A 12389-nucleotide genomic window follows, 5' to 3' on the forward strand; every position below is an offset into this window, starting at 1 on the left:
AGTCTCAGCCTTGCTGTCTCAGAAAGTTGTCCTAATGAAAGCCAGAGCTGATTCTTCCCCTCTGCATCAGGCAGGAGCAGGGAAGGAGACGTCCCAGTCCTCTTCTGTAGAGGAACAATTTAAGCACCAATCCCTTGGCCGTGTAGAGCTCCTGAAGGTTGTGTCAGGCCTGTTTCAGGCCTTGGCTGGCCCTACTTCCCAGGGAATCGGGGAATGCCCCATGGCCACTTCTGCTCCCACAGCCCTTCGGCTTCACCAGGTGTACTGGCAGCAGAGCGAAGGGTTTGGCCCAGGATGCTTCCAAACTGTTCCCTCACTAGTCCAGCCTCGTGGTTTAATAAAAAGAGATGAGAGCCAGCAACCTGAGAGCGCTACCAAAGCCCAGGAGACATAAACTGGAATTCAGTGCATGGCCTCGGGTGTGTTCTTACAGCCTCAACGTTTAGTTTCCTCTTCTCCAGAGTGGGGACGGTAATGAGAGTAATAATGCTTACCTCCCTCACAAGGGACTTAAAAATAGTCTCCCTTTTATTTTTAAACCTAAACCCCTCCTCCAGTACTCCAAAGGACTCTAAATTGTAATGTCAGTACTTAGCCTGAGGGGATCAGAGTGATCTGTTTGGCTCCCTCCACTGCCCATCCTTTGGATCCTCCATGTTCTCCTCTTGGGGTACATGCTGCAAAGTCAGAGTGGTTTCTAAGAGTGGTCTTTCTGGACTCTAACAGTGAGAGTATTTTGGCCTCAGGGCTTCTTGGATGGTGCAGGAGGAGACAATAAATCTATCCAAACCCTCCCTTCCCCCAGATCTTCTGTCTTTCCATTTTAAAGGACAGATTGGGAGTGGTGAGGGGAGCTTTGAGGACAAGTCATTGTGGATGAAATTCTGTCAGATTCTTCAGTGGTGTTTTCAAATAGTTGTCAGGACACTCTGTGATACTGTTTATTTGCAGAGATCATTTTCCTTCGTGCTGTCACACCTACGTATCCGGCCAACCAGGCAGATATCATATTTGACATTACAGAGGGAAATTTAAGAGATTCCTTTGACATCATCAAGCGTTACATGGATGGTATGACAGTGGGTGAGTAGAGTGTTTTCTGCTTACTTTCTTCACTCAACAATACTGTAGGGCAAGGTCAAAGAAATTAACTCAAGTAATTAATCCCCACCTTGATTTTCAAGCCTGTATTGATACAATATTCTCCAATCCAATACGTGTAATTTGAACTTATATCACAGATAATTTTTTAATCAAAATACCAGAGGCCTAAACTTTAATTTGAGAAGTATTTTAACTTTTTGCAGAACTGGCTCTAATTACGAATGCAAATTGCTTAGTTTTAAAATGATGAGGTTTGCCCATTATAATCAAACCATATATAAAATACGTAGAATGTCTGCAAGGAGTCTGTAAATTTAATTAACTGTTCTTTATTGTTGAAGCAGCATTGCACCAATTTTTGGATATTAATCAAACTTTTAAAGCAGGACCGATTCACTGAAATTGTTACCTGCTTTAATATTTAATGACAGGCTGGTTCAGTTTTAAATAAACACTTCTGTTGAGGGTAACTGTCAAATCCTTTGGTTTAGTAGAAACTTCAGAATGGAAGGGGCACGTGTGATTTCCAGTCTCAGGGGCTGTGGCAGGGGTGTACTCGTGTGCCCAGGTCGTGCCCAGCCCTGGCAGAGCAGGAGGGGCTGTGACCCAGCTCGGGGTCCTGCTCTCTGGGGGTTCCTCTCACAGCAGGGCCCTTTGGGGGGTGTAATGCAGCAAGGCCCACTGTTCCCAGTGAACATTTGTGCTTTGAGATGGGGCTGTGCAGGCTCTGCTCAGGTTTGCACACGTGCTGCTGGGCTTTCCAGCAGGACGTGCCTGGAGGAAGAGCAGACCCACTGCTGCTGCCATACAGACATACAGGTTTGGGAAGGAGCCCTTTTCACTGTGGTCTGAAGGTGGCACTGGTGCATTTCAGAAGCAGGATAGCCCAGCATCAGCTCTGCAAAGGTTTTATGAGCTGTAGATAAAAATCCCAAGTCATTAGGTTTATATTTCCTTCTTTATCAAACAGAAGTATATGTGAGTGCTGAGAAAGGGAGAGTCTGTTAAAGCAGGATGATAAGATTACAGATTTCAGGTACTGGGGCAATTCTTTAGCAGAGTATAAATGTTATCAGATCCCACAGGAGTTCCAGTAGTTTGCTTTTCGTGCTGTATGCTTTTTTCTGTCTGAAATAAGAAAGAAGGATGTGTTTGGAAAGTCAACTGGCCAAGGTATTCGCCTGAGGGAAGCATTTCCATTTTAAAGTACAGGACTGTGTGTCAATGGTATTTTACTTGGTAAGCTGGATATTTGCCTCACAACGTAAGGAGAGAAAGGATATTCTTATACACCAAGTTGAGAGGATAAGATACATGCCCACGTACATTCCCAGCTCTGCAAAAGAACCGGGCAACTCTCTCTTCACCTCAGTTCCCCCATGTGCAACATGGAGATGATAAAACATGCCTATTACTGTCTTAATTAATTCTTGTGTGCAAGAGTCTTAATTAATTCCTCTGTGTAAAAGTACTTTGAGATTAATGGATGGAAACTGCAAAGAAAACTGCCTGCAGCAGAATTGGAAAAGGAAAAACAAAACAAACCCCCAGCTGATATTACCTGGAGGGGCAGAGGTTCAGGACAGCACATTGTATGTGTAAAATTAGGATTGCAAATAATTCTGCCAGCAGCAGTTCTGCTGCTCTCATCATCATACCATTTTTCTTGTTATTAATAATCAGAATGTTAAGTGTTCCCATAAAAAGTGCTGGGAAGTTTTCAAGACAATAAATAAGATGGGATCCCAGTCAATGGGAGTTCACAAAGTGAGACCCTCTTGTAAAGAAAGGCAAGGGTTTGTGTAAGGGTGGAAGAAAAACGAAGGGCACAGATGATATCAGAAAGCTTTATTGGTTATCCCACTAAGTTGCAGCAACATGGGGGCTGTGGGGAGGTAACACAGGAACTCAGCAGAGCCAATGCCCAACCAGCCCAGTACCAGACAGGTTTACAGGAATCTCTGCTATTGCAATGTTCCAACTTGCTGCAATCAGCATTTCATACACTTGTGGGAGAGCGCACCTGGCCCATCCTGCTGGATGACCACATGTGCCTCTGGAATCCCTGTAGCCTATTTTTTAATCTTTTTTTTTTTTTCTGCCTGTTTTCTAATGTCTTTTTGCTGCCTTTATGGGAGAGAATACATTTGTTCTGTTAGTAAATCATAGATGCATGGGTAAAGCATATTTTGTTCAGCTGTAATATTTCAGGAGAAATGACCAGAGTATCTAAGCTATTTTATCTGCTAATGCAGGTTAGATCACCAGGTATCTTTTTCTACAAGACTGATTTCCTCTACGAGAGAAAAGATAGAAAACTTCTACAGGATATTCATCTCTCAGAGAGAAATTCGTAAGAGTATATGGAAAAAAGCAGTAAAATAGTTACTAGTATTGCTGAGAGAGCTGAGTGTAATAAACCTTGACTCGAGCCAGTGAAGGGATTCAAAGAAAGAAGGGAATGCTGGGACAAGAGGGGGAGAAAGGACAGGCCAGTGAAGACTCTCTTGCAGGAAGACCTTACTTAGTAACACAGTTTTTGCTAAGCTTTCACAAACCAGGAGAGAGATGATGCCTTGAGAAGGACCTGCATCTAACCTGTGTTTGTGTGAATGGAAAGCAAGAAGATGCTCTCAGAAGTGTAACAATAAAAAAGTGAAAAGGTACAGTTCTTTTGGGAAGGGTTTAAAGAGTGGGAGAGGCTGTTAGAGATGAAGTTACAGAAGGAAGGTGAGGGCTGCAACCCTGACAGAGGATTGTGGGCTGAAGAGGGTCAGGTCACCGGCTTTAGGCATTATCCCTTTAACCTGAGACTGAGACATCCAAGGGCATGTCAATGAAGGTGAGAAATACATGAGGTGGGATGGACAGTGGCTGATCAGGCTGGGTTGTGCTTTGTTGATGGAGAGAGAGCAGCTGGGGTCGTAGGAGGAGATGAGTGCGAGGGAGCAGGCTGTGAGGAAGGAAAAAGAAGAAAATAGAAACAGAGGAAAGAGCTACCTAGGGAACATTAGAAAAAGAAAGAACACAGCCTCCCAAAGGAGGTGTAGGAGGAGCAGTTCCAAAGGCAGGAGAAGGCAGAGACAAGGAAAGAAAACATATCAAATGGGAATCAACGATCAGCGGTATCAGACACGGAGGAGCTAAAAGTAAGAACAGACTCCAAAACCAGCTCTGTCGACCTACAGAAAGGATCTTCCAGAGGAAGAGGAGGAATGAAAGCCAGACTGCTGGAGTGGCAGCACACAGACTGGTGAAAAAGAACTGTGGAAAAAGTCACTTCCAGTATTTCTACCCTATTGTATCAAAAAGAGATGGTTCAGGAAGTGCTGTAGACTCTCTGTTGCTGGTGTAGTTAGAGGCCAAAGTGGCAATGAGTCCAAAGGACACTGTTAACAACTTCACCTACCAGCACGGGTGGGAGAAAAACAGAAGCGCAGAATTATCCAGCTTTGGGGGTTTTTCAAAGCTTTTATAGACTTTTCACTGCATTCCTCCTTTAACCAGCTGTCAGTGAAAAATGAAGAATGCATTTTCAACCTGTACAAAAATGTCCTATCAGTGCCTAAGGTGTTATCAGATGCTATAAAACACTTTCCCCTTCAGCTGTGCATTCATTTCCTTATAACAGTAATCCCACTTTGTCGTCTGGTAAACTTCAGTAAGGTTTCAAAATTTCATAATACAGCTAAAAGGAGCTTTGATAGGCTGAAATCTTCCACCTTGCATTTGGTAATAACCTAAGATATATATTCTTGCCTATGAAGCAGAATGGTGCTGTTCTTCTGGAAAACACCCGGAGCCAATACAGCTATAAAATGTCACCACAGAGGTTTGCAGGGGGGTTGTGCTGGTGCTTGAATACACTGATACCTGCACTGATTTGTACTACTGCTCTCCCTTGGTATCTGCAAGCATTTCACTGCTGTCTCTGTCCTGACTTTGCAGCCTGTTTTACACGGGTGGCAGTTCATGGTGTCACCTTTGAACCACCACAGAAAGTGTCTCAACTACTGATGGCAGAGCACTGGACTTAGCAGCAGTCTGATTTCTGTGGTGGTATCATGACTGTTTAGTGTGTTCCAGAGGCTGGGAAGAGACTTGTAAAGAATGTCCAAGAAGGTAAACAAAACTAGACACCATAGGAAAGTGTGCTTGTGAGATCCATACTGGCTGGGGGGCAGGAGAAGAAGACTGGCACTTTGTCTCTGAAACCTGTCCTAAGCACAGGGGGAGTAGTTCTGTATCTCAGAGTGGCAAAATCTTTTCACAATTTGTATGGCCTGACATTACATTCCATTACTGGACTGAAGAATATTTGGTTCTGAGCTTTGTCTCTGGACCAGCTCGCTGGGAAGTGCCCTCACATTCCCCTCTGCTTGAGCCTCCTCTGCTGCTCCAGACTCTCTAGCTTTGGGCCAGGGGCTGGCTGGCTCCTGCCATGCCTGTGTTATGGTGTTTAGCACAAGGAGATTCCTGGGCTGATCTGGGCTTCCTGGCACAGCTGTGACACTGAAAGCAGCAGTTTATCTCCAGCTGAACTTCTGTGAGGCCAGGGAGGTACAGGCAGAACCAGGGTGTCCAGGAGAGCTCTGCTGTCCGCAGGGCAGGAGAGATAATGCACATTAACTCCTGTGTGAATACACCTGCCAGGCAATAAGCAGCAACAGGAACCTTTTGTCATGACTGCAATGCCAGTAGCATGAGATGACAGTGGGGTTTGGCTGTACAAAACCAGTGCTGGCCAGGCATTCCCAGCGAGTTCACAGAGCAGGACATAGTTCAGCGGGGTTTTCGACAGGCTCTTGCGGCCACACATTAAAAAAGACACAGTCCCTTTAGTATCTTTGTTCTGGTTTCACCTCTAGGCTTGCCCCTTTCACAGAGGACCCCCTCAGCAAAGAATATCTTGTGAGTTTTTCTCTATGCCAGGTTGCCCTGCAGAAATGAGTAGCTGTGCATTTGAAATGAGGGTGGCCAGAAGCCATTTGGTAAACGGGATCCTGGGTTTATTGCCTAAACCTGCCCTTTTGGGATGCTGCTGACTGCACTGTTCAGTAGTCAAATCTCTCAACACCCTCCCTCCCCTCCAGAAAAATATCAGGCTGGAGAGCTCTTCTGGGGGCAAATGAGCACCTTGAGCGGGAAGTGGATTTTCATTTCGTGTCTGAGAAATGCTGAGGGTGCTTTTCTGGTGAGAATGAGCCTTGTGCCTGAGTGGAACAACCTTCTTAATGCCAAATTTCACTCCAGCCATATTGTGCTGTGTGCCATGGTGTGGTTCCTTGCCAAAAAATGCTTAGGCTTGCAATAATCGATTGCCCAGATGTCAGGGATCCAAGCTTGGCTGAATTGGAATAATGCAGCTGTGGGACAGGCAGGGTGAGCACAGCCACTCTCACTAAGTGGAGACATTACCTGTCTGTGACAATGCACATGGTGGACATCAAACCCTCTGTAAATAAGCTATTGGGAATAAAGCATCAGGAGGCTGATATATGTGATTTTGCACCTTCTGGACATTGAAGTTTTTCCACCTGTTTTTGTAATGTGTAAGATTCCTCTACTACATAAAGCGTGTCACATTCTCAAAGGTGAAACAGGAAAGATTAAAAAGTATATGGTGGAAACTATTTTTTAATGAGGCTACTTCAAGTACAGTTATTGCATTTTAGGCCTGAGTGATTTCGCAGCATTGTCAACGTTCAAACCCACTGCGAGGTTTGGCTGGAAGGCAAACCAGGGATCTAAAGGCACTTCGGCTTTGCCAAACCAAGATAAGAGCACATCTCTCTGAAGTTATTTGGTATCCTTAATAAAGATCATAGTATTTGTAAACTAGCCAAACCTCAGTAAAATCAAAGGTTGTTTTTAATTCTTTCATAATACCGAGGCTCCATATGATCCAACATGACAGATAATAGCTTTGAAAATATTTACCGTTTGTTTCTGGCCAAAAAACGTATTAATACCATAAGGCCTCTTTATGGCCTCTTTATTTGATGCATTTCAGCAATCAAAGCTTTCTAGAGAAGCCCAAGTGTTAATGAAATTAAACTTCATTGAGTGGTTGAAGGATAGCATTTATGATAAATTGAATCCCAAATTTCTGATCTGTTGAATAAGGCAGAAAGATCCTTTCTTTCACGCTGAAATGTAGTTCCTGTACTGTAATTTCATTTTTTCTTTGGAATTGAAGCAAAGGGCAAAAAGAGAAGCAGATTTGGTTTTAGCTAAACTTAAACCAAGACTGGTACCCTGGGTGGAAACCTCAAAGGCTGGGAGTACCTGGAGAGTTTTAGACACAATTGTTTAAAGAGTCACTAAAGGAGAGCTCTGCCCTTCCATAATGGCTGATAAATGGTTCCTGTGGTCACAGATCCCCTGAGCGTGGGGAGATCTGAGCCAGAGCTGGTGGTTGTGGTCACAGCCATGGCCCACCTGGTTACTCTGTGTTTCTGAGGGGTGTCTTCCATACCCCTGACCCTCCCTGACACTTCTCAGGGAAGGATCCAGTAGAGCTGGAGCTGCACTGTTGGGCAGTGGTTACTGAACTGCTCCAGGGACACGCACACACACACACACACACACACACACACACACATATATGTATTTATCTATAGTTTTTCTCTCCCAAGGTAACGTGCCACTGCAGTCAGCACTGGGCTGGCCCAGGTCATCAGGAGTCCTGCTCATGTCACTGGTGCCACACTCCCTGTGACTGTGTCCCAGTCACCATCCCCTCTCTATTCCCAGCAGGACACACTGGGGTTCTGGTTGGTGTTCTGGAGTCTTGCTGGTGCTCAGAAGGAAAACCCCCTTCTGTCCAGCCCTGAGCAATCACCCCAGCCCCTTTCCTGTGCTCAGCATCAGTGGGGCAAGCTACAGTTTGGGTTCTTTTCTTTCAGGTGTTAATCCAAGGGAAGGGGGGAGGATATAGCAGAACCACTACTTTTGATCAGCCTAAAACAACAGTGAAATTACTCTGAGTGCCATACAGTTTATAAAAGTGAATTTTATGCGTCCAAACTGACTTTGAAGCATTTTATAAGCACTTAGTTGCTCAACAGTTGAAAAATAGACCTTTTTTGTAAGCATTGTCCCCAAAACACTTCAGCAAAGACATGTATAGCCAGCCACATTCCTGTGGAGCAGTTCTCCATCAGCATGGAAACCTTGTTAACATCCAACTCTAACCTGATCCTTCAAATCTTTTGTTTTGTGAAGTGTTCACCATCAAACTTGAATGAAGGTCTAATTCACAATGTTATGAGGGCAATATACTTCAAAGCAAGAGGAAACCTATTTCAGTACTTGTATTTTGATTAATGAGTTTTCTGAATCCTTTCACCATATTTAGGTTTGTCAGGTGTGGCAGCTCAAGGATTAATGATATCTTCAGAGCTATTTTTCTGTATATGATTTGATGCCTGCAGTGATGATTACCAAGAAATATTTCATTTTCTAAGGAGTGGCCACTTATTAATAAAACAGATTATATCAGAAACTATAGAGCACCACATAGCAGGAGCCACATTGTTATTGTCACAAATAATTGAGAGAAATATAGGTAGCTTTCACACACACACACAAAAAGAGAAAATGAAAAAGACTATTCAGCTTTTGTGAGATGGAGGAATCTCGAGTGTACATGAACTTTCTGAAGTCAGCAGACAGACATCTGGTGGTCTGGGGAATGCCTGCAGTTTGACAGCTAGATTGTGCCTTCAGGCACAGTCATGAACTGGAGAGGAGTGGAGGAGCATGATGCCTGAGAGGCTGCCTATGGGGGCAGGAATGGGGCAGGAGACTGGGTGGCAAAAGCCACGGAGAAAGCTGAAGTGTTCAGCGCCTTCTTTGCCTCTCTCTTTACTGACAGGACTGGCCTTCAGGAGTCCTGGGGTTCTCAGAGCAACAGGAAGGTCTGAGGCAAGGAATGCTCCTCCTCAGTGGGGGAGGTTGAGGTTAGGGAACATTTAAACAAACTGGACATGGCTGAGTCCATGGGAGCTGGTGGGGTGCCCCCAAAATGCTGAGGGAACTGGCCAATGCCGCTGTGAGGGACTCTCATCTTTAAAAGATTGTGATGATCAGAAGTTCCCATGGAAAAAGGCAAAAGTCACAGCAATCTTCAGGGAGGCCAAGGAGGATCTAGGGAAGTACAGGCTGGTCAGCCTCATCTCAGTCCCTGGAAGGAGATGGAGCAAAGCCACCCAGAACCCATTTCCAAAGGACAAGGAGGTGACTGGGAGCTGTCAGCAAGGATTTATGAAGGGGAAATCATGCCTGGGCTACCTGACAGCCTGCTACAAGAAGATGGCTGGGTTAGTGGGTGAGAAGAGAAGAGTGGATGTTGCTTATCTTGACTTCAGTGAGGCTTCCAACACCACCTCCCTTAACACCCTCAGAACCAACCCGAGGAAATGTAGGCTGGGTAAGTGGACAGTGGGGTAGGCTGGAAATGGAAAAGGGCTGAGCTCCAGGCTGGCAGGGTTGGGATCAGCAGTACAACAGCTCACAGCCAGTCACCAGGGCTGCATCCAAAGTGTCCATGCTGGGGCCAGTTTCTTCAGCAGCATCCTGGATGATGGGCCAGAGGGACCTGGACGGGCGTGCAGGGGAACCAAACACGGTGAGCGGCACCAGAGCTGTGCTGCCATCCAGGGCACTGTGACAGGCTGGGCACAGGGGCTGACAGGAACCTCAGGGAGTTCAGCAAAGGCAGCTTTCACTCCTCCAGAGGCAGCAGGACAGTCCCTAATGGGCTGTGTTTGAAGCAGGGTGTTTTCAGGGGTAGGATCCAGTAAGCAGTTATCTGAGAGCTCACTCCCATCCCTCCTCCCCTGGCATGGGGTAGGGCAGTAAGTACTCCAGTAACTATGCTGGCAGAGCAGTTTAGGCACTGCAAACCATTACTTTGGCATAAACTTTTGGAATAAAGGGCAGCCTTCAGGAAAGGAATTTAATTAAACTGTAATGCATGCAGAGTCCCAAAGCTTTTTACAGAAAAAAAATTGCAAAATAGCCTAAAATATGTATTTTCTGTTTGTGACCAGGATACGAATTATTTTCCAACCTTATTGATGAACTTTGTATATTTATAATGAATACTGAATAAGAAATAACTTTTTTCCTTACAAATCTTAACATGACTTGAGTTGAGGTCTACAGAGCCAAAAATAAATTTGGCTATGTAGTTTTGGCTCCACACTATACATATGTATTTACATGCTGTAGACTGAGATAGCCTGGTGTTCCAGCCTCACCTGCAACTCCTTGTCTATGGTTTGATCCAAAGAAGCATTTATTCATGGCTGGGTTTGTGCCTCTTGCTCATTTCTGGAATGATCCTATCACCATTGCCTTTTAAAATAGCCCCTGTGATGATCGTTTCCCTAGTCCTGAATTTCCTAATTGCCTGAACATCTCTTTTGAAACTATGACTAGGCTCTTAAGTCACACTGATGCAGCTGAGATGTTTACTCTTAATTTTGTAAATCTTGGCCAGCAGTATAAAGCAAGAGGCCTTGAGGAGAAAAGAAAACTTGAAGTTATAGTCCAAGGTCTTGCATTAACATGAGGAGATCAGTCTTCTTGTTTTGCTTGAAGGAAACTCAGAGACATGCTTTTCCCCTTCAGCAAGTCGTTCACCACACATTACCACCAGTGTGCCTGTGTTTTGGGATATTTTCCTTTGGCAGTCATGCCATGGCTGTGGGTTCCAGGAGGCTGAGGTGACAACTGTTTTTGTGATTCCCAAATGTCATTTGCTTAGACAAGGGTAGTTACTGCTGTGATGTGGCACTTCAGACTATTCATCTCTGACAAGGCTGTAAAAAGGACCAGAGTGGTTTTTGTGGGGAAACGGAGATCCAGGAGTGGCCAAATGCAGGACTTAAGAACATAGGCTGAGATTATTTGGAATTTAATATAAAGGCCAATAAATTACCTGAGTTTCAGCTGAGTTTATGCTCCAGCTTCACAGCTCTCACCACATTCTCTGGTACTCACATTTTTCCAAATGAATCATTTCATGTTCCAAGTATTCATTTAAAGCACAAGGAAAATAGCTGGACGAAAAATTATAAGGTGTTCTTTTGAGTCACTGAAATCTCTCTCTTGCAATTGTCCCTAACAGCTCATCCCAAAAGTTCCATCTGAAAACAGACAGCACTTTCTCTTACCGTGTAACAGCACATTCTCTTGACAATCCTTGCAGTGCTCCTTTTCAAAGGGAGCACATTTCAGTGGGGTCATGGGTTCACAGTGGGCTCAAACTGAAAGAGGGAAAAATTAGGTTAGATATTGGGAAGAAATTCCGCCCTGTGAGGCCCTGGCACAGGTTTCCCAGAGCAGCTGTGGCTGCCCCATCCCTGGAAGTGTCCAAGGCCAGGTTGGACGGGGCTTGGAGCAACCTGGGATAGAGGAAGGTGTCCCTGCCCATGGCAGGGGATGAGACAAGATGAGCTTCAAGGTCCCTTCCAACCCAAGCCATTCTGGGATTCTTTTTAATGATGGACTTCAGCTTTTGTTTACAATCAGGCCTGGTAGACTCATAGCCCAAAGATTAGGAGATTTAGGGGAAAAACTGATTTACTTGGGCTGTTATGCTTCTCACGTGGGATTTTTTCTATTTAATGAGGACTAGACATTTCTACCGTTTTTACCAGAAGGCCATGTGGTGTGCCAGCATGGGTGAGCTTCAGCCCTGATCAGCACATGATGACCAGAATAAAAACCATGTCCTGTAACCTCATGGGGGGAACGATGGGAAAGGGCCAAGAGGAAAAGAGCTCTTGTGCTTGTTACTGAACACAGAGCTTGAAATGTGGTTGAGGGAATTGATCCCATTTTTGATAGCAGTGTTTACTGTATTTTTCTGAGTGCAGCCCACAGGTTATTTGGAAGAACAACTTTTGATTTGGCAGTACTTGGCATTGTTTTTATATACACAAATACACATAGCTGCATAGGCAGGTAAGGCAAGAGGAGTTCAGTGCAGCAGGTCCCCTCTTCCAGCAGGCAGCAGATATAACTCCTGGCAGCCCTTGATTCCTCACATGCTCCACTGACACTTCTCTGCTTGATTTTTTGGGGATCCTTAAAAGTTTGGGTTCTCTGAAGCTCTCTTTTCAAAGAATGGGTGCAACTTGTGTCTGTTCTGTGCTCATAATGATGATACAGATTTAAATATTTGACTGGACTCAAGAATCAATCCCTGTGGAAAATCCTGTGAGCTTCACCTCTGGAATAGAAAATGTAACCAAGGCAAACCAGCCTTTTCT

General features: G+C 44.8%; 1 protein-coding gene across 5 annotated transcripts in view; it reads left to right on the top strand.

Annotated features, from left to right (window-relative positions):
* Positions 1-12389, top strand: part of FBLN1 (fibulin 1) — a 61539-nt gene that overhangs the window by 44246 nt on the left and 4904 nt on the right. For 4 of the 5 annotated variants that reach the window (XM_032689399.1, XM_032689403.1, XM_032689400.1 and 1 more), the window contains one exon: positions 952-1083. In XM_032689399.1, the coding sequence (XP_032545290.1) occupies positions 952-1083 (132 nt within the window). Of the gene's footprint in view, positions 1-951; positions 1084-2180; positions 2275-12389 lie in introns of those variants that run through there. The other variant, XM_032689402.1, reaches the window with a different exon arrangement.

The sequence above is a fragment of the Chiroxiphia lanceolata genome, chromosome 5, assembly GCF_009829145.1.
Source record: "Chiroxiphia lanceolata isolate bChiLan1 chromosome 5, bChiLan1.pri, whole genome shotgun sequence".
Taxonomy (NCBI): domain Eukaryota; kingdom Metazoa; phylum Chordata; class Aves; order Passeriformes; family Pipridae; genus Chiroxiphia; species Chiroxiphia lanceolata.